This window comes from Poromitra crassiceps, assembly GCF_964638095.1.
Source record: "Poromitra crassiceps genome assembly, chromosome: 7".
NCBI classification, from domain to species: Eukaryota; Metazoa; Chordata; class Actinopteri; order Beryciformes; family Melamphaidae; genus Poromitra; species Poromitra crassiceps.
In genome coordinates, this window is record NC_139628.1 from 13,157,108 (window position 1) to 13,180,559 (window position 23,452).

The 23,452-nt window shown below is 43.9% G+C and overlaps 1 protein-coding gene across 1 annotated transcript in view; it reads left to right on the forward strand.

Moving 5' to 3' along the window:
* The window catches only part of LOC310779424 (P2X purinoceptor 4-like), a gene marked incomplete at both ends in the record, with an annotated part of 43,486 nt that overhangs the window by 11,855 nt on the left and 8,179 nt on the right, over nt 1-23,452 (forward strand). The window contains 4 exons of the mRNA XM_083639956.1: nt 13,262-13,394; nt 18,656-18,792; nt 21,664-21,754; nt 22,068-22,133. Of these exons, the coding sequence (XP_083496082.1) occupies nt 13,262-13,394; nt 18,656-18,792; nt 21,664-21,754; nt 22,068-22,133 (427 nt within the window). The remainder of the gene's footprint in view (nt 1-13,261; nt 13,395-18,655; nt 18,793-21,663; nt 21,755-22,067; nt 22,134-23,452) is intronic.

The following is a 23,452-nucleotide window of genomic DNA, read 5'->3' on the forward strand; positions in this document are numbered from 1 at the left end:
TTGGAGTCTTGGACTGCAGCGATCGCACCAACGGCAGCATAAACCGTAAGTTTGCTCCTTTTATAGCGTTGTGAAATGTTGGGTGCATGGCGGGTGCGGATCTATAAATAGTATGAAATAATTTGCGCGGATTTATGGAGGGCGGACGGTTCATGCATACATGTGGATTAGAATGGCATAAAAGCTCATCCACGCAACTCAAATATATATATATATATATATAGTACATACATACATATATATATATATATATATATATATATATATCAATGTAGAAGGAATCTCTTGCGCTACAGCCCCTCCACAAAGGGGAGGTCGGCGCTCTCACACGAAGACAGAATACTGGAAAACTGGAGCACCCAAAATCACTGGCATACAAATTTGATAAGGTACAAAAACGTTTCAACGCTGCTCACGTCGAGATGAAACGTTTTTTTTATAGCTATTTTCCCCCCTATCCCCCCCCCCCCCCCCCCCCGATTTTTTAAGTGCTAATTTTAATTGGTTTATCCTGGTTGCTGCTCCACCCTCTGCCGATCTGGGGAGAGCCGAAACTGACTCACATGGGCAGGAGCCAGCTGCTTCTTTTCACCTGACAGCGGAAGCTTCACCGGTAGGACATAGCACGTGGGAGGATCACGCTATTCCAACGAGTTCCCCTCCCTCCAAACGGGTGCCCCGAACGACCAGAGGAGGCACCACTTCAGCGACGAGGCTATTGCATGTTTTGGTGAGGGGTTCCTATATGAAGGAAACCCACAGGGGGCACGGGGAGAACATGCAAACTCCACACAGAAAGGCCCTTTTGAAGACCCCACCCGGGCGGTGGGCACTCGAGGACATGCGGATGGGCACGCACTTGGGAATCGAACCCAGGACCTTCTAGCTGTGAGGCGACAGCGCTTACCACTGCCCCACCGTGTCCCCCCGAAACGTTCGTTTTTGTACCTTAATAAATTTGTTTGCCGGTGATTTCGTGTGCTCCAGTCATACATATATACTGCCCTGCAAAGCCAAAAGGGGGTAACTCGCCAGAGTGTAGAACTGAGAAAATTTTTAGTTTTGTTGTTGTCCAGCCAAATGTATTGTAGGGGGAAAACTGGAAATGTGTTAATTATTTGTTTTTTTAACGTAGTTATTTAGCTACACATTTTTTTCTTGCTCAAACTTGACCTTTGACCCTTATTTGGAAGTGACCTTACTCTGGCTTTGCATTGTCTGCAAAATAATAAGGGGTGATGCCAAGCGAAAAGACAGTAACTTCAATGTGATCCTTAACTTGGTTACTTATCACTATATAAAACCAGTATATATGATAATAATGATAAAATAGACATGAAGTCTAATGTTCATGGCACAATTCATATAATATACGTATAAATATAATATAGATTATCAGGCCGCTACACATCCTTCAAGCCTAGTTTGGTGGGACTCTTGTTTTTTTTTATATAATATTTATTTTTGAGCAAGGAGCATTGGCGTTACAATACATTAACAAGTGTAATTTTATTTTTTTTACATTGAAACATCCCAACCAACACATCTACCCTCATTCGCCTCCCCACAACCCAGTCCCATTCCAACAGAAATAAAAATACATAAAATAAAACAGTAAAAAAAAGAAAATAAATAAAAGCAAAAGGAATAAATATATATATATATATATATATATATATATATATATATATATATATATATATATATATATATACTAGGGATGCACGGTATACCGGTACCAGAATAGAACCGCAATATCCTTCTACATGTATTAAAAACGGTACTATACCATGTTAATTTAGTACCGATACTTAAATAAATGTCATGGTTGTGTCAGTGTGCGACCGTGGTGTATGTAGCGGAGGAGACCGCAGCTCCGCAGCTGCTCTCTGACTGTCTGTGTGTGAGCCTCTCAGCCTGCTGAGTTGGCCCCTCCCCTCTCTCTCTCTGGTCACAGCACAGCTCAAATTTCACTCCTCAGCAGCCCTGATCCACGGAGTGTACAAGCAGTCTTGCAAGCCGTGTTGTAGAGAAAGCAGATGCACGAAGCGAAATATGGAAGTATTTTGCTCACGTTGCCGACAGCGAAGGCAAGCCCGTGGACACACACATCAAAGCCAGTCTGTAAAAAGTGCTTCAACGCGACGCAGGTGAACGGATTCAACATCGAACAGGCTATTTCTCTTCGACAGGCATCCTGACTTGTTTCAGTTCAAAGACTGGTTAGCGAATGTGAAGGATACATACATGCCCTCTTAAGTCAAACGAGTGTGATTTATTGTGTGACAAGCAAACTTGTTTCACCATCGAGTTTTGACGAGGCAATTAAGGCAATGGGTATGCCCTGCCTAGTAGGTTACGAGCACAGACAGAATGAACAGTCACGACGGTGGATATAACGTAAATATCAAAGAGATCATAAACTCAATGCAAAAGCCCCAATACCACCATGGACCTGACTCAAATATGTACTAAATAATTAAATCAAGGCCATAGAGTGTCATTAAAGGCCGGCTTTCCTGATTTTCCTAGCGGGCAGCACCGAGAGTCCCCTCCTTATAGCACCCCCTACTTAAAAGCACTTCCAGCGCGGATGCCCCCAAACCCCCGTGCCTGGGAGGGGCCCCCTAATCTATATCCTGCTTAGGGCCCCCAGATGGATAGGGTCGGCCCTGCCGGAACCCGGCCGTCATATTATAGTAGTGAGATACTTTTGAGTACATTTCAGAGCTACTTTTCAGTTACTTTTACTTGAGTAAATAAGTTGAATCAGTACTTCTACTTTTACCAGTCTTTTTTTTAGTAACTGTACTTCTACTTACAGTAAAAACATGTGTTTTCCCATCTCTGAAAGGGACAGAGACATGACAGACCTGAACTGATTGTGATGTGTGTGTGTGTGTGTGTGTGTGTGTGTGTGTGTGTGTGTGTGTGTGTGTGTGTGTGTGTGTGTGTGTGTGTGTGTGTGTGTGCGTGTGTGTAGATTTAATAGGTTTATATCTTACCCATATGAGTATTCCATGGATGAATTCTGCATGACAGTACCGAGGAGAGCAGCGATGGTTGTGGCCATTGTTATAAAACAATAAAACCCAGTGACAGTCCTAGACTTACAGAAGAGGAAGAATAAAAGAATAGTGGAGCTGATTTCTCCACTATTATGTAGGCTGACCACTCCCTGGATACAGTATCCATGGTGTGACTGTTATACTGCACAGCCTAGATAATAACATGTTACTGTTGTTTCAGATCTATTTTAAATTATGATTCAGCTTAAAGTGTATTTTCTTTTCAAGTTGTCTTCACACACATTTGTAAGAAGGTGAACTGAGTCCTGAACATTATGCCATATAGAGCACAACAGACTTACAGTTGTTATGGAAAACAGTCTATTTCTGATGTATAGGCTGATGATGACAGGGTGGTTCTGTTTACAGAAACTCTCATGGGGCTGGGTTAAACCTAGTTTCATCCACCCAAATATTGCTCCAACAAGCCTGGTTTGCTGGCAGTCATGTTTGATGAGAATGGTTTTATCAGACTCCTGCTATGATCTGTGCACTTAAACTGTGTTGGGACATGTGTTGATGTGGAGGGGAATTGTTGTTTTTTCCTGATTTCCCCCCATTTTCTCCCCAGTTGTACTTGGCCAATATACCCCCTGCTGCCCCGGTCGCTGCTCCACCCTCTGCCGATCTTGGGAGAGCCATAAACTAGCACCATGCTTCCTCCGACACATGCGCAGTTGCCAGCCGCTTCTTTTCACCTGACAGCGGGGAGCTTCACCGGCAGGACTTAGCACGTGGGAGCATCACGTTATTCCCACCAGTTCCCTTCCGCCCGAACAGGTGCCTCAACCGACCAAAGGAGGCGCTAGTGCAGCGACCAGGACACATACCCCTAATCCGGCTTCCCAGCCGCAGACACAGCCAATCGTGCCTGTATGGACCCCCGACCAAGCCGGAGGTAACACAGGGGCGCGAACCTGCGACCCTCGTGTCGGTAGGCAGGGAATCAACCGCTACACTACCCGGACGCCCCGGATTGTTGTGATGGTCATGAAGTTGATTCCGACCACACTAGCAGTCTAGAACATGGAATAGTGTCTCATGTATCTGTTTTTCTTTCTCCTATTTTTCTTAGTTTCTTTTTTTTGCTGTTTGTTTGTCTTTACCTATGAAATGTCACACAAAAAAAGCAAAAAAAAAAAGCGGGGGGGACAGTCATGGGTGTCAACAGGCATTTTTCACTGTGGTACAGTAGCTTAGTAGTCAACACAGTCTCCAGGAAATTGTGAAATAGTAACATTGTCCACAGCGAAACATGTGACAGTTTAACGATAACGCAGGGCTCTAAAATTGTTAAATGGTAACGTGTTTTTTAAATTATAGCTTTTAGAGGGGTGGGAGTTTTGAGAGGGGTGGGAGAGGTTAGGTTTAGCCTTGGTCTTACACCGCAACCGCAGTATGTTGCTCATTTAATGTCATGTCTGCAGTATGTAGGCGAGATGATGATCAAGCAAATACATTACAGCTCATGTGGCACGTAGTCACACGAGCTGTATGAATCATGACCATATTTAACCTGGAGCGTCATATAGCAGGAAATTAAGAAACCAGGGAGGTGAGTCACAGCTATTTTAGTCTTATGAGCCTCCCCACCCTTTTATACCCTTTTAGACACTTTAATTGATTGCAACACAATGACCAATGTCTTCTTTGGCTCAGCTTTGTCTCTCATGGCCTGGACATTATGACCAATCAACCCAATCGCCAGAATAAAATTTAAATTGTACGTTTCTACAATCCAGGGAACTGTAAAATATGAACATTTCTTTCTTTTTTTCAGATTTTTCCCCATTTTCTCCTGTAGCGGCAATTCATTTGAAATGCCTTGTTGATCCATCAAAAAATGAGTTGCTCGTTTTAAAATGAATAAGGATTTGTTTATTCCATCATCAGCTTCCCTCTGTACAGAGCGTCACAAATCATCAAAAGTTTGTGCCAAGAACATAAACATTGCATCTCAATTATACCCAACTCCAGCCCCCCTCCGATGACTGGAGACTGGTACAATTCCATCAGATGTTTCCCAAGAAGACAAAATAAGACCCTGATCTTTACAATAAGTCAAAACAAAACCTTCTATGTACCGGAAAGACAAAACACAATGTTATCTCCTCCTCTCCAGGTGGAATGCCTTTTCGACATAACAAACAGCTTCTCAGAAGAGACACTCAAAATGAGTGCCTGAGATGTCAGCTATGCGTGTCAGCTAGATCATAACTAAACAGAGTCAACAATGATCAACAATCAATCAATAAGCAGTCAATCAATCATTTTACTCTTGACACTCCCCAATTATACTTGGCCGATTTATCCCCATGCTGCCCTATTGGCTGCCCCGGTCGCTGTCCACCCTCTGCCGATCGGGGGAGACCCGAGACTAGCACCATGCTTCCTCCGACACATGCGCAGTAGCCAGCCGCTGACAGCGGGGAGCTTCACCGGCAGGACGTAGCACGTGGGAGGATCACGCTATTCCCACCAGTTCTCTTCCGCCCCAGCCGACCAAAGGAGGCACTGGTGCAGCCACCAGGGGCCAGTTGCACGAACTGGTCTTACACTGGTCTTAAGCTAAGTTGGTTGTAACTTTACGACCTAACAGCTACGCCGGTTGCACCAAGACGGCTTAAGCCTTCTTTTCACTACGACCAGGCGTAACTCTTACGCCTGGTCAGGAGGAGGCGTAGAGCCTGCCTGTAACAGAGATCTCCGTGTCTTATCAGCAGAGACCTTTTTGAGTCCTTACCGTCATCGTCGTACCACAGCCAGTTCTCCGTCTTTTGAAGCATGGTGTTAGATTACAACGAACTAGTTGTGTGGCTTAGCCTTCCCAAATGTTGCCGTAAATTTTTTAGAACTTAATACATAGAATTGGGAACGTTACATTCAATTTCATTCAGACTGTCTGTCTGGCTCAATCGCCGCCATTTTTCCCCCAGAGCGAGGGAGGGTGGGAGGAGGGAGGGTGTAGTGATGCACATACAGTAGTGGCTGAGAGAGCGTAGTGGCACAGTGCGCTCCAAGCAGGTCGCGAGGCACATTTTTTGCAACATCATCCAATCAGGGTGCATTCCCTGGCAATTCACATGGACGCGCATTGCTACGACCAGCATATTTAAGACCAGACGTAAGCCCTGTTGGTGCAACAGGCATAAATCCACTCTAAAGACTGGTCTTAACTAAGACCGACGTAGGAGTTACGACCAGGCATAGTTAAGACCACTTGGTGCAACCGGCCCCAGGACACATACAGTATAGCCCCAATTTGGTGTCCCACCCTCAGGAACAGCCAATCATGCCTGTATGAATTAGGGTTGTCAAAAGTATCGAAAAGTATCTATACTGACATTTTTTATCAGATACAATACTCATTTGCAACACGTATCGATAGTATCGAAAGTATCAATACTAAAACATTTAAATGGATACAATCCTCATTTGCAACAGTTTTGATGCCATCAGTGCTTTCTTTTAATGAAAAATCACTGATTTTCCCTCCCTATCATTGGGTATCTGTTGCTTCAACAAGCTAAACGTGTTTTGATGCCTAAATTCAAAGTTTTGTGTCATCATCCCCCCCTTCCCGTGGTATTGAAAATGGTATTGAGTATCGATATTTTCCTGGGTATCGGTATCTAAGTAGAAATTCTAGTATCGTGCCAAAGCGAAGGTAACAGGTGGATACGAACCTGTGACGCTCGTGTTGGTAGGCAGGGAATCGAACCTGTGACCCTCGTGTTGGTAAGCAGGGAATCTACTAGGGGTGCTCCAAAAAATCGATTCTGAAAGGATCGCGATTCTTAATTCCACGATTCCTGGATCGATTCCAAACTCCCAAGAATCGATTCTTCGTATTGTAAAAAAAATAAAATATATATATATATAATATATATATATATATATATATATATATATATATATATATATATATATATATATATATATATATATATATATTTACAGTGCACCTGAACGCAACATGCAAGATACCGGCTGAATAAGTGTCCAAATGTTCATGTCATTTGTGTACTGTACTGCCACGGTGCCACCACCTCTTGCACTTAACACATTGAATGCCAGCCATGTTTTCATTCCTGTAGGTAAGTTGTGCCAGGGGTGTTTTTGACGATTCTGGCTCATTTTACAACAGCCGAGGATTCTTTTCTGTTAAGAATTCATGAACACCAATCATCTAAAAATAACTAATAGAATGTGTGCTTTCTCTGTCTAAAAGAGTTAGTTTGCAGAGTTAGTAGTTATGTAGATATTAGCCGTTGAGTACAGCATGGTTTCAGCGTCTGGAAATTTATTCAGAGATAAATGGCTTTTTGTGAAACAGTCACTTTAACCATTCATTTTTGGCATCAGTAAGACCGTCAGACATTCTAAACAATAGTTTTGAACAGTAATTTCCTCCATAACAACAGGAAACACCCCTCTCATTCAAACTCCTCCCTCCGTGTGTCTTCTCCTCCTTCCTCCTGGCTGTACAGCGGGCGTGTCAGAAGCGCTTTTGCTGCTGCCTGCCTGTGTGCCTGCCTGCCTGCTTGCCTGCGTGCGGACGCTCCTTGTGCGAGTCAAGATGGGCCGGGGAATGCGTGGGCGATGGGCAGATGTTGATTCTGGCCTTTCTGAGGTGTTTCAAAGTGTGTTTAACCTATGATCTATTTTGCAAATCGCTCTCCGCTCTCTGTGTGCTGCTGCCGGTGCGCGGCCGCTCTCAGGCAAGACAAGTCTTGAATGGATTACTGTAAAATCGCCACGGCATTTCCTTGAACGGCTTGGTCCCGCGGCAGTTTTTTCTTTGATTTCGGTCGTCTGGGGGAGCACTGTCAACACTTAGTGGGTCGGTAAAATAGATTATACACATTATCTTGCTCCAATAGTGATCTCGAAGATGTAAAAGTTGTTGATTGATGTCCCACCGTCAAAAAAAAAAAATGTTTATGTAAGACGAGTAAACTCGGCTCTGGCACTTAAGCGTTGGATTATGTAAGACGAATTATTTCGGCTATGGCACTTAAGGTGTTAAGAACTCTGGTTAATGTATTCCCCCCCAAAATCTATAAATCCTTCTCAAAGTCTACAGATCCCCCCCAGCCTATAAATCCATCTTATCTGAAGAACATAAGGGGGGAATTCCCCCCTAGTTTGCAAAATGAATTTAGGCCTTGACTGTAATACTTCAGAAGTTGAATTTGAAGTTCAGCATTAATACATTTGTCAGTTTTTTGTCTTAGATTTACCTTTGTGTGTTATTGCAATATAAAACTACATAATTGAGAATCGATTCTAGATTCTGGAATCGAGAATCGTTGGAATTGAGAATCGTTGGAATCGAGAATTGATTCTGGAATCGCATCGTGACCCAAGGAATCGGAATCGGATCGGATCGTGGCTTAGCCGGATCGGAGCACCCCTAGAATCTACCACTACACTACTTATTTACGCCCAAATGTGCACATTTCTGAACGGAAATAGGTTGCATATCACGTCTATCCCACATAGGGTCCTCCAGCACAGACACCTGCTCTTTCTGGTTACTTGCCATGTAACCACCTGCCTTGCCCCCGCCTCCAAGGGGCCACCACTACTTCCTGGTTACCAACCCGGGCTGGGGTTACTACCGACTCGGCACGGTAGTTGTAGGAGCCTCTGCAACCAAGTTTAGGCAAGCAAAACAATGCGGTTGGGTTTAGGCAACAAAAGCAACTTGGTTGGGGTTAGGGTTTAGGTTTAGGTCGGGAATTGAACCAGGTCTCCCTTGATGAGAAAGTTAGGAACGCTACAGGTCCGCCACTGCCACCCCTTCTCCCGAGCCTGACTTTGAATCTACTTAAACCACTGACTGTCATTAAGTTAAGACCGCTCAGACTCTATGACGTGTATAACCTTAATTATTCACGTATCTAGAAACGTGAAATGCAACCTATTTTCATACGAAATCTTCATATTTTACATATTTTACATTTCTATGGATTCTAGAAAATAACATTTCAGGGATAAATTTCAATCCGGTGACTAGCCTGGACCAATCCTCACACCTTGATGCTGTCTTCTGAAAGTAGCCTAATGGCCGACCCACCAACTCCATTCAAAGGTCTCCTCAACTTAAATTGCCTTGTTTATTAGTAGAGGGATAATATCCTTATCTTTTTCTAACTATTCTATCATGACTGTTCATTGAGAGTCCGTTTCCAATTAGGCCTTAATCAGTGTTGGGAAGTAACGAGTTACTAGTTACTCGTTACTGTAATAATATTACTTTTTCCAAGTAACGAGTAGTGTAACGAATTACTATAGAATATAAGTAATAATATTACAGTTACTTCAAGATAAACGAGCTCGTTACGTTAGTCGTTACATCTTTTGTTGAGTCCATTCTGTGATGCCGCTGCGACACGCAGTCGGCATTCACTGATCACAAGCAGCATGGCTTTAACGCTCCCAAAACAAGGTGACGTCACCGCAGAGCCCATTCAGAGCACCAACAGGCAGGCAGGCAGGCACACCTGACACCTCCCTCTCTGTCCTGCTGAGCCGAGGAGGAAAATCCGTGGCTGCGGATATATTCCCATGACTTTGTTTTTGTCGGGAAGAAAGGTGACACGATTGAACATCAAAGTCAAATGTAAACGGTGTCCAGGACAGGTAGGCTACTAACACTCTTTCCACTGTGAAAAAGAAGAGCTCAAACTTCCTAACGTTAACGTTACGAGACGAGAGGACAGCACAACAGAAACCGGAAAACTGTTCAAATACAGAGATAACGTAAAAACTCACAAGCTGGTGGACATCAAACATTGCTGTTATTATTGTCAGGTTAATGTTAATGTTGCAGAGCTAACGTTATTTGTGACACAAACTTGTTAAGCAAAGATGTAGCCTATACGTATTGAGTTTGCATTGGCAGTGCATACTGCATTCTATAAAACAGAAGATAAAATATTGCATCTTGTCAGTCATCACTTTGAGCCAGGTGCATCTCTGTAGGAAGCTGTGCTCTGGCAAAGCGATTAGTTTAAATGGAACGGCACATAATAGACCTAGTTCACACATTCGCACCGCAAAGTCTGCATTTTGATGCGAAAAACACTATGGGCCTTTTTCACAACGGCCATTTGTGTCTAGAAGACAGAGTATACACAGGTGCAACCAACTAACTAATTAAGGCTCCAGCACTGGAACACCTAAATGGACTGGAAGTTGGAAGCCCTAATTAACATCTTGGTGCTGTGTTACCTCCTGCCTTTTAGACACAAAATCGCTGCAGTGAAAAAGGCCTATTGCCATTTGTGTGGAATGTAACGGAAAAGTAATATAACGAGTATCTAACGAATTACTTTTGGCATGGAGTAATAAGTAAAGTAATAATATTACTTTTGAAAATAGTAACGAGTAATATGTAATATATTACTTTTTTAGTAAAGAGTGCCCAACACTGGCCTTAATATAATTAATCAAACATGAGTTATTTCTACACAAAGCTCAGTGAAGTTAGAAGTTCCACTTACAGCTGTCTCTGTCAGTGTCAGAGAGACAACCTCTCTGTCAGTGTCAGAGAGACAACCTCTCTGTCAGTGTCAGAGAGACACGCCCTCTCTGTCAGTGTCAGAGAGACACAACAACCTCTCTGTCAGTGTCAGAGAGACAACCTCTCTGTCAGTGTCAGAGAGACAACCTCTCTGTCAGTATCAGAGAGACAACCTCTCTGTCCGTGTCAGAGAGACACAACCTCTCTGTCAGTGTCAGAGAGACACAACCTCTCTGTCAGTGTCAGAGAGACACAACCTCTCTGTCAGTGTCAGAGAGACACAACCTCTCTGTCAGTGTCAGAGAGACACAACCTCTCTGTCAGTATCAGAGAGACAACCTCTCTGTCAGTGTCAGAGAGACACAACCTCTCTGTCAGTGTCAGAGAGACACAACCTCTCTGTCAGTGTCAGAGAGACACAACCTCTCTGTCAGTATCAGAGAGACAACCTCTCTGTCAGTGTCAGAGAGACACAACCTCTCTGTCAGTATCAGAGAGACAACCTCTCTGTCAGTGTCAGAGAGACACAACCTCTCTGTCAGTGTTAGAGAGACACAACCTCTCTGTCAGTGTCAGAGAGACACAACCTCTCTGTCAGTGTCAGAGAGACAACCTCTCTGTCAGTGTCAGAGAGACACAACCTCTCTGTCAGTGTCAGAGAGACACAACCTCTCTGTCAGTGTCAGAGAGACACGCCCTCTTGCCTAACTTCCCCGTTTAGGCTGTCAAGTGGGAGGATGACTCATCATGATTCATCCACATAACGGTCTAAAATCCCGAGCGCTTCAGGGAACTCCTTTTAACATCTTATTGGTTCAATTATTTACTTGAAATTAGTCTCTTGTTATTACAAGTTCCTTAGGATTTTCACTCCTATTTTCAATGTTTTATTCCATGTAAAAAAAAATACTTGTCAGCTATGCGGATACCTGAAACGCTCTTTTTGACTAGGCAGAATTGAATCACAGATATCTGCAATGCATATCAGGTCTAACTATTAAATGTTAAAACACCTGACCATAGAGAGACTCAAACTTTCCACTGATTAATCCCAAACCTCTTTCACACAGCCTGCCAGACTCATGAAGGTGTCTTAGCAGCTCTAAGGACCTCCGGGATTCACCGTGTCTGCCAACGCAGACTCCCAGCTAATTGTGGAATAGCGCTAACCTTTATATTTTCATTTCAGCTGTAATGGTTACATGGCAATGCTTTTTCACCTTTCTGCAAACGTTTCATGTCAACGTAAATTCTAAACCGAACATTTCGTTTGAACATTCATTTGAAAATGATATGTAAATAAAAACAACTTTGGTTGTGTTAATGCAAGTAAAACAACTTGCTTATGGTTTGGGTTAGGCTTAAATAACGAAAACATTAGCTGTGACTTACGGAAATGTAATAGACATGATGGGATAAAACACGTGAAAGACAAGGGTTTCGTTCCTGCGTTATTATGGAACCCGGCCTACGCAGCAGTCAAGCACCGGGATTGGCCAGGAGCGAGTCTTTTGTTCCCTTTTGACAGTTCTTGCCTCTTGACAGCTCAAATCTCACCACACCACAAACACGGCGCCCAGCCCGGCGAATACATTAATGGGGCCCGAACAAAATATATTATTTTCGATTGTGAAACATATCATAGGCAGCGTGAGGGCATCACGCATGGGACAAAAGCACATGAACAGCTTGACTTGCACTATATGATATAAGAAAGGCCATATCTGGCCATGAAATACAATATTAAATTATGATGCATAATATGCTCAAAATGATTACAATTATTGCTGGAATGGCCAAATTGAGAGAGCGCAAATTTTCCATTCCTTCTTCACAAAGAAGCAATGCTCACCTCTATTCGGTCAAGGCAGCCGCGCATTCCACAACAAAACAACATCGCCAGCTCATATTGTTTTGTTTTCTCCAGATATTCCCGTATTCTGGTTTAACATGCTTTCTCTAACTTGGCCTAGTTGTCGATGTGGCGTTGTGGACGCTGGTAGATGCGTTCCATAACACACAGTCAGAATGTAGGCTATTCTGTTACACACTGAATGACTGTTACACACTGTTAATGAGTTAATTGTAGCAATATACAAGTTCATATTCTCGGTTTGTTGTAGCGTACGAATCGGGGGCTGTAACAGACACCAAAGCAGCTGGATCAGGTGAGCTGGCGCTGCACAATTACGCACAGGTCGAGGCTACGGCTTGAATGCTCAAAGTTAAAATCATCAAAGTTACCAATTCAATTGATTTGTACTGCCGCCACCCACGGCTCATCCAACAGGCGTTTCTGCACTCCTTCAGTTTTCCCATGACATTATTCAGGTGTTTGTTGTTTTTCTTCTTGGAATTTTAAGAGAAGTTCAGTCTTATTTCCCTATTGAGTGACGAGCTGCGAGCATTAGACCTCATTGGCGCCTGGCCAATCCCAGCGCTTGACTGCTGCGTAGGCGGGCACAGGGTGTGGTTTTGCCGGAACTGCGGTGGGTTCCATAATAACGCTTCGTTCCTCTGTCCACCCGGACCACTGTGACTACCCAGTGCCTGGCTTATTTCAATATCATGTGACAAGAATAGGCAAACAAAACAACAACAACAACAATGTTAGCATCAAGGTTTTGTCCTGTGGATCAACTGTGAGTGTTGCGTGTTGCAGGAGGAACATCTTGCCGGACATGAACGATGCGTACCTGAGGAGCTGCCAGAGGAGCAACGACTCGCTGTGTCCCATCTTCAGACTGGGAGACATGGTGCACGAGGCCCAGGAGGACTTCTCTGAGATGGCAGCTGTGAGCTTACCTGGTTTAGGTCTAAGCCAGGGGTTTTCAAAGTCTGAGACTCCCCCAAGACAAAGCTTGGAAAAAGGAGCCCCCCTCACTCAATTCCTGGATGCTATGGGATCATGATTATGTTATTTGATCCACTCAACAAACGAGCCAAGATAGCCTGATATTGCTGTTTGACATACTTCAGATGACACCAAAAGTTTCTGTGGGCATTTCTTTGTTTCTGACACTAGGAAAGTGGGAAGAACTGTCAAATTCCCCCAAACTGCTATCTCTTGAACCAAATCATACACATGTAGGCTATTCTCTGAGATGTTATTTTAGTCACCTGTCTAGCTGGTGCATGATGTTGATAAGGGGACAGACATGTAGACTATTCTATGAGATGTTCTTTTAGTCACCTGTCTAGCTGGTGCATGATGTTGATAAGGGGACACACATGTAGACTATTCTATGAGATCTTCTTTTAGTCACCTGTCTACCTGGTGCATAATGTTGATAAGGGGACACACATCAGGCACACGGTCAGAGGGTCATGAAGCAGATCTACGTCTTCATTTACAATGAAGTTTAGCTGGTGAGAAACACAGTGACAAAGTGACAAAGTGACACAGTGACACAGTGACAAAGTGACAGTGACAAAGTGACACAGTGACAAAGTGACACAGTGACAGTGACAAAGTGACACAGTGACAAAGTGACACAGTGACAAAGTGACACAGTGACAAAGTGACAAAGTGACACAGTGACAAAGTGACACAGTGACACAGTGACAAAGTGACACAGTGACAAAGTGACAAAGTGACAGTGACACAGTGACAAAGTGACAAAGTGACACAGTGACAAAGTGACACAGTGACAAAGTGACACAGTGACACAGTGACACAGTGACAAAGTGACACAGTGTCAAGTCAAGTCAAGTCAAGTTTATTTATATAGCCCTAATTCACAAGCATGTCTCAGAGGGCTTCACAGAAAGTATGTCTAGCTAGTTCTAGCTGACACAACAGTAGCAAGAATATACAGAATAAAGATAACATTTGAACAATTGATATTATAGAAAATATAGAAATGAAGAGAGAGCAGAGGAGAGAGCAGGAGAAGGGAGAAGAGCAGGGGGAATGTGAGAGTGTGATGGGGTGGGGAGGGAATAGGAGATGTTGGAGGGTATAGGAGGTGGGGAAGGAGCAAGAGGAGAGAGCAGGAGAGGGGAAAAGGGGGGGGGTGGGAAAGGGGGGTGGTGTGGGGAAGAAGAGAGCAGGGGGAGGGAGGAGGTGGGGAGAGAAAGGGAAGTTTGGGGGAGGAGGGAGCGTAAGGAAGAGTATGAGAGTATAGAGGAGTATGGGAGACTATATGGAGAGAACAGGGAAGGGAGGGCTAACTGTCTAACTGACTGTGTCTAACTGTGTCTAATTGACACAACATTAACAATTTACAATAGTAATAATAACATATCGAGCAATTATATGATAGAGAAATATAGACACACATCTTGCAAACGGACATATGTCAATTTCTAAGCAACCAAACTATGCCTAAATTAATTGGCTGCAAGCCTTTAGTAGTGAGTCCTTTTGCCAAATAAACACATGTTCACATATACAGCTTATGGGTGCCTTGCTTTAGAGAGAATAGAGAAGGAGAGGTGGGAGGGTGCAGGGGAGGGAGAGCCAGGGTAGAGGTAGGGTCTAGGGTTGGGGGAGGGGAGGGAGTAGGATACAGGCCCGGATTAGGGCGAGGGTGGGGAGAGAATGGGAAATGTGGAGGAGAGAACAGAGAAGGAGAGGTGGGAGGGTGCAGGGGAGGGAGAGCAGGGGGAATGTGAGAGGGAGGAGGTGGGGAGAAAATGGGGAATGTGGAGGAGGAGAGAACAGAGAAGGAGAGGTGGGGGGGTGTAGGGGAGGGAGAGCCAGGGTAGAGGTAGGGTCTAGGGTTGGGGGAGGGGAGGGAGTAGGATACGGGCCCGGATTAGGGCGAGGGTGGGGAGAAAATGGGAAATGTGGAGGAGGAGAGAAAAGAGAAGGGGAGGTGGGAGGGTGCAGGGGAGGGAGAGCAGGGGGAATGTGAGAGAGGGGAGAGCAGGAAGTGGCAGGGATTGGGAAAATAGGGGAGAAGAGGAGAAGGAGCAGAGGAGGGGAGAAGGAGGAGAGAGCAGGAGAAGGGAGGGGGGGCGGTGGGATGTGGGGGAGGGAAGAGCATGGAAAGAGAGGAGGTGGGGAGGGAGTGGGAAATGTGGGAGAGGGGAGAACAGGAAGGGGGAAGAAGGGAAGGAGCGAGGAAGGGGGAAAGAGAAAGAGAGGGGGGGAGAAGAACAGACAACTGACTACGCATTAACCAGAGCTAACTGGGACATAGGGGATCTAGCTAATCTACAGCCTAATCTGGCCTATCCTACTCTGCTCTAGTCTGATCTTTGCCTGAACACTATAACAGGTCAGCCTTAGGCTGTAGCTAATCTATCGCCTACCTAAGCTGTTCTAAACCAACCGGCAGCCCTCGACCAGTGATGAAGAGCACCGATGCCCCCCGCCCCTGTGACAAAGTGACACAGTGACAAAGTGACAAAGTGACAAAGTGACAAAGTGACACAGTGACAAAGTGACACAGTGACAAAGTGACACAGTGACACAGTGACAAAGTGACACAGTGACACAGTGACAAAGTGACACAGTGACACAGTGACACAGTGACAAAGTGACACAGTGACAAAGTGACAAAGTGACACAGTGACAAAGTGACAAAGTGACACAGTGACAAAGTGACACAGTGACAAAGTGACACAGTGACACAGTGACACAGTGACACAGTGACAAAGTGACACAGTGACACAGTGACACAGTGACACAGTGACACTGTGACAAAGTGACACAGTGACAAAGTGACACAGTGACACAGTGACAAAGTGACACAGTGACAAAGGAGACATTTCTCTCTGTCCCAAACAGCATGTGATGATAATAAGCACAATGGCTGTCTCAACAACATGAGGATCCAGGCTAGATATGAAATGGGCTATATGCACACGGCACTCTAAAAGATTAGTCTAAATGTATAAAGATAAGTATAATGTTAGTTATAAAACGGCTCTCTCAAATCAAGCAATCTGATTGGTTCACAGCCATTGTATAAATCCCGTAACCGAGTCCAATAACCCATGGCCATGGGTTATTGGTTGCCATGGCAACTCTCTTACTAAAAGCATTTGGTTACCTCAAAAAAAACAAATGGCGGAGACAGCTGTCAGATCCTTGTGAATCGATCTTCGCTTATAACTTTACTAATACTTCGCAGAAAATTATGTTTTGTACAAGAATAGATGCGGGCTAATGTCTTCTTTGCAAAAAAAAGGCTGTTAACCCCGCATTTAACCCCGTAACGTGGGGGTTAATATCAGCGGGATATATTTGCCACAACACACTTGCTCTCATGCTATATTGCTTAATTATACAACAGTTAGTTCCGGCCGAGCAATTTGTTTGGACAAGAGGGATCCCACCAGTGCCGATATTTCACGATAACGCACTGGCGCTTCACTGTGTGTAGATCAGTCCGCTTCAAAGCTGCTCTAATCAACAAAACGCTTCACAGCTGTAGAGTAGACAGTAGTAAAGTAGACAGCCTGCAGTTAATTAGGCTGATTAGGCTACATTTTCAGCAAAGCAGAAAGCTGAGGGGACTATTTTTGTTGGCGGAGGAATAAATAGAGAAATCATATATTTTCTCAGCTTTTTGTCATTTTTTTTATCAGCTTTGTTTAATAGAACTGTTGTATAAAAGCAATATCACACTCGAGGTCGTGCTGTTGTTGTCTAATATCATCACTGCAGTGATGATATTATGATATGATATGATATGATTATGATATTATGATAGATGATATTAGACAACAACAGCACTCACACATTAGACAACAACAGCACTCCCTCTCGTGTGATATTGCTTAAATGATGTCATCATTCCTACTGCGATGTTGACAGTGATGTCATATTTCGGATGTTCCCTCTGTGATGATGCCAATGCCAATTGTCGACAACTTTGTGATTACATCACTACATGACTTAACACATTCACTGCCAGCCTTTTTTCAATACTGTAGTTAGCTTCTGCCAGAGGTTTTTTTTGAGGATTCTGGCTCATTTTACAAGAGCCGAGGATTATTTTCTGCTTTGACTTTTTGAACACAAAGTTCACAAAAGTACTAATAGAATGTGTGCTTTCTCTGTCTAAAATAGTTAGTTTGTAGAGTTAGTAGTTATGTAGATATTAGCCGTTGAGTACAGCATGGTTTCAGAGATTTTCAGAGAGTTTTGAGATAAATGGATTTTTAGAACCACCTCACGTGCCTGTGATTATGGGTGCCCTTGGGCAAGTCTGTATACTGTATTGTGTTTGTGTGTGTGTGTGTGTGTGTGTGTGTGTGTGTGTGTGTGTGTGTGTGTGTGTGTGTGTGTCTCCAAACTCCTCCCTCCGTCTGTGCTGCTGCTGCTGGCTCCGCGGCTGCTCTCGGGCAAGTCTGGATTACTGTAAAACGGGCTCGTTCGTTTCTTGGGGTGTCGGCTGAGAGTTTTGATGAAGCTTTTGCGATTCTGGTCTTATTTATGCTCAAAGGTACTCGAGTGTGTGTGTGTGTGTGTGTGTGTGTGTGTGTGTGTGTGTGTGTGTGTGTGTGTGTGTGTGTGTGTGTGTGTGTGTGTGAAATCGAAAGCGTTTTCGCCCAGCTATTTCCTTGAGAATGGCTTTCTCCCGCGGCTGTTTTTGCTGGCTTTCTCTCTGTCTGGAGAGCACTGTCGCCACTTAGCTGGTCGGTAAAATAGATTATACACATTCTCTTCCTCCAATATTGGTATAGGAGACGTAAAAGGGGTTGATCGATGTCCCACCGTCAAAAAAAAAAAAAAAAATTTTAAGCCAAGATATCTCGTCTTTGGCACTCAACGGTTGGATCCTGTAAGCCGAGATATCTCGTCATTGGCACTCAACGTGTTAACAGTGGCAATGTCATAAATCATCGATGAAGTCATACAGTTCTACAAGGCTCTGCTTGGTGGCCAGGTCACTACTAGTGATGTCATATTTCACTGATAATAACACAATGTGATGTCATATTCGCGACCTATACTATAAGAGTTGGTTCTGCTAGCCCTTTCACTCAGCCATTCACTGAGCCTCCCCTGAAACTGCTTGGAGCCCCCTGGACACAGGCTGGTATTTCCTGAATAGCCCCTGGGGTTTGTGGGTAAACCTTTCTGCCCTCTCGGCCACAGGGGGGCGTCATCGGCATCCTGATCAAGTGGGACTGCAACCTGGACCGCTACTCCCACCGCTGCCTGCCCATGTACTCCTTCAGACGGCTGGACGAGAAGGACGGTAACAAGACCCTCCACCCCGGCCTCAACTTCAGGTCAGGCACTGCTAATACTGTCTACTTATTCTGTATGTGCTACAAGTGTTTACCTGCTGTATCTGTCTACTTATTCTGTATGTGCTACCAGTGTTTACCTGCTGTATCTGTCTACTTATTCTGTATGTGCTACCAGTGTTTACCTGCTGTATCTGTCTACTTATTCTGTATGTGCTACCAGTGTTTACCTGCTGTATCTGTCTACTTATTCTGTATGTGCTACCAGTGTTTACCTGCTGTATCTGTCTACTTATTCTGTATGTGCTACCAGTGTTTACCTGCTGTATCTGTCTACTTATTCTGTATGTGCTACCAGTGTTTACCTGCTGTATCTGTCTACTTATTCTGTATGTGCTACCAGTGTTTACCTGCTGTATCTGTCTATTTATTATGTATGTGCTACCAGTGTTTACCTGCTGTATCTGTCTACTTATTCTGTATGTGCTACCAGTGTTTACCTGCTGTATCTGTCTACTTATTCTGTATGTGCTACCAGTGTTTACCTGCTGTATCTGTCTACTTATTCTGTATGTGCTACCAGTGTTTACCTGCTGTATCTGTCTACTTATTCTGTATGTGCTACCAGTGTTTACCTGCTGTATCTGTCTACTTATTCTGTATGTGCTACCAGTGTTTACCTGCTGTATCTGTCTACTTATTCTGTATGTGCTACCAGTGTTTACCTGCTGTATCTGTCTACTTATTCTGTGTGTGCTACCAGTGTTTACCTGCTGTATCTGTCTACTTATTCTGTATGTGCTACCAGTGTTTACCTGCTGTTTACCTGCTGTATCTGTCTACTTATTCTGTACTGTATGTGCTACCAGTGTTTACCTGCTGTATCTGTCTACTTATTCTGTATGTGCTACCAGTGTTTACCTGCTGTTTACCTGCTGTATCTGTCTACTTATTCTGTATGTGCTACCAGTGTTTACCTGCTGTTTACCTGCTGTATCTGTCTACTTATTCTGTATGTGCTACCAGTGTTTACCTGCTGTTTACCTGCTGTATCTGTCTACTTATTCTGTATGTGCTACCAGTGTTTACCTGCTGTTTACCTGCTGTATCTGTCTACTTATTCTGTATGTGCTACCAGTGTTTACCTGCTGTTTACCTGCTGTATCTGTCTACTTATTCTGTACTGTATGTGCTACCAGTGTTTACCTGCTGTATCTGTCTACTTATTCTGTATGTGCTACCAGTGTTTACCTGCTGTATCTGTCTACTTATTCTGTATGTGCTACCAGTGTTTACCTGCTGTATCTGTCTGCTTATTCTGTATGTGCTACCAGTGTTTACCTGCTGTATCTGTCTACTTATTCTGTATGTGCTACCAGTGTTTACCTGCTGTATGTGTCTGCTTATTCTGTATGTGCTACCAGTGTTTACCTGCTGTATCTGTCTACTTATTCTGTATGTGCTACCAGTGTTTACCTGCTGTATCTGTCTACTTATTCTGTATGTGCTACCAGTGTTTACCTGCTGTATCTGTCTACTTATTCTGTATGTGCTACCAGTGTTTACCTGCTGTATCTGTCTACTTATTCTGTATGTGCTACCAGTGTTTACCTGCTGTATCTGTCTACTTATTCTGTACTGTATGTGCTACCAGTGTTTACCTGCTGTATCTGTCTACTTATTCTGTATGTGCTACCAGTGTTTACCTGCTGTATCTGTCTACTTATTCTGTATGTGCTACCAGTGGTTACCTGCTGTATCTGTCTACTTATTCTGTACTGTATGTGCTACCAGTGTTTACCTGCTGTATCTGTCTACTTATTCTGTATGTGCTACCAGTGTTTACCTGCTGTATCTGTCTACTTATTCTGTATGTGCTACCAGTGTTTACCTGCTGTTTACCTGCTGTATCTGTCTACTTATTATGTATGTGCTACCAGTGTTAACCTGCTGTATCTGTCTACTTATTCTGTATGTGCTACCAGTGTTAACCTGCTGTATCTGTCTACTTATTCTGTATAGAGACACTGCGTAACGCGTCATCATTCAGAAGCCACACCCAAGACGGGGGAAACAGAAACCCCCCCTCCAATCCTGGCGTTCTCCTATGTCACGTGCATGGTTGCGTGTTGCACAAAAAGATCGTATATACGGAAGATGAACACTCCAACTTACTTCCTTGACAGCTCGATCCACATTTTTCTTCTCGCCAATTGGCTTCCTTGTTTTCCTCGGGAGTACAAAAATACTTTAATTGGTGATTTTTTACATTTGTTGTCTGCGCAGCCCACCACACAACAGCTTTTAGCTATGTTTAATTCAAGGAAAATTACGCTGGTGTATGGAAATGAACGGAGCTTTTCCCCCGTGGTGGGCGTGGCCTATTTCATGCAGTGTCTCTATGTGCTACCAGTGTTTACCTGCTGTATCTGTCTGCTTATTCTGTATGTGCTACCAGTGTTTACCTGTTGTATCTGTCTACTTATTCTGTATGTGCTACCAGTGTTTACCTGCTGTATCTGTCTACTTATTCTGTATGTGCTACCAGTGTTTACCTGCTTGTTTATGCATTCTTTGGAAAGGGAAGTCAGGCTCTGGGGTCAAAGGTCATGTCCACTATGTTGGCATACCAGCTGTGTAACCCTGATTCTGCTTATTGTAAAGTCACTGCTGCCCTCTAGTGGACAGTGGTGGATGAAGTACCTGAAAGCCACACTTGAGTAAAAGTACATTACCAGAAAATGACTTTGGTAGAAGTTAGTCACCTATTACAATATTACTTAAGTAACAGTCTTAATGTATCTGATATTTAGGGTACTGTAAGTATCAAAAGTAATTTTCTGAAATTAAATGTACTCAAGTATTGAAAGTAAAAGTACAGGTTATGATCATATCTAACTCTCTTATGATCAGGTTTGCAAAGTACAACACAGTGAACGGATCTGAGGAGCGAACGCTGTACGAAGCTTTTGGGATCCGCTTTGACGTCATGGTGTACGGAAAGGTGGGTCCATTTAAAATGTTGATTAGATTTGTATTTGTTCTTAGACTCTCTCTCTCTCTCTCTCTCCCTCTCTCTCTCTCTTTTTCTCTATCTCTGTCTCTCTCTCTCCCTCTCCCTCTTTCTCTCTCTCTCTGTCTCCCTCTTTCTCTCTTTCTCTCTCTCTCCCTCTCTCTCTCTCCCTCTCTCTCTCTCTCCCTCTCTCTCTCTCGCTCTGTCTCTCTCTAAATGCTAACCGTTTAAAATGTGAAATATGAAAAGAACAAATGTTTTGTTTTGTTTTGTTTTGTTTTGTTTTGTTTTGTTTTGTGTGCAGGCAGGAAGGTTCAGCTTCATCCATCTCATCATCTACATCGGATCCACGCTGGCGTATTACGCTCTGGTGAGAGACCACTCACTCCATCCACACAGCGTAAACCCTCAGTCTGCATCTGAGTCAGTATTACGCTCTGGTGAGAGACCACTCACTCCATCCACACAGCGTAAACCCTCAGTCTGCATCTGAGTCAGTATTACGCTCTGGTGAGAGACCACTCACTCCATCCACACAGCGTAAACCCTCAGTCTGCATCTGAGTCAGTATTACGCTCTGGTGAGAGACCACTCACTCCATCCACACAGCGTAAACCCTCAGTCTGCATCTGAGTCAGTATTACGCTCTGGTGAGAGACCACTCACTCCATCCACACAGCGTAAAGCCTCAGTCTGCATCTGAGTCATTTAAATAAACAGAACATCTCAAGTCAAGACTTTAGAAAACTTTTCAAGTCATCAAAGTCCAAGTGCTAACAGTGGTAACTTTGAAGAGGTGTGCATAATACTGACATAAATAATAATAATAAATAATAATGATTGGATTTATATAGCGCCTTTCCAAGTGCTCAAATCGCTTCACAGAATCATTATTCGTTCACACTATTCGAAATGGTGGTGGTTCGAAAGCGTGGCAGCCACAAATCGGCGCTCAACGGCCCCTCCGACCACCATCATTCATGTCTACATTCATACGAGGCAAGGAGGGTTAAGTGTCTTGCCCAAGGACACAATGACAGCAGCTGGGAGGGAGTGGGGATCGAACCGCCAACCCTTGCGTCATTGGCCGACCCGCTCTACCTCCTGAGCTAAAGCCGCCCCAAATGACATTTGGCCTTCTTCATGTTGATTGATGACATGACACTGTCCTCAATCAACATGAAGGAGGCTTTATGAATGTTTATGACTGTTGTCATTAAGTGTAATTTGGTAAATTATGCCATTCTTAATGCAATGTAGACGTTGTTTGAGATGTCTTCGTTATGACAACTTGACATTAACCAAGTCACCAGAACCCAAGTCAAGTCACAGGTCTTCTCTTCATGCATCAAGTCAAGGCTCAGGTCTTCTCTTCATGCATCAAGTCAAGTCTCAGGTCTTCTCTACATGCATCAAGTCAAGTCTCAGGTCTTCTCTTCATGCAGCAACCCAAGTCTCAAGTCTTCTCTTCATGCAGCAACCCAAGTCTCAGGTCTTCTCTTCATGCATCAAGTCAAGTCACAGGTCTTCTCTTCATGCATCAAGTCAAGTCTCAAGTCTTCTCTTCATGCATCAAGTCAAGTCTCAGGTCTTCTCTTCATGCATCAAGTCCAGTCTCAGGTCTTCTCTTCATGCATCAGGTCAAGTCGCAGGTCTTCTCTTCATGCATCAAGTCAAGTCTCAAGTCTT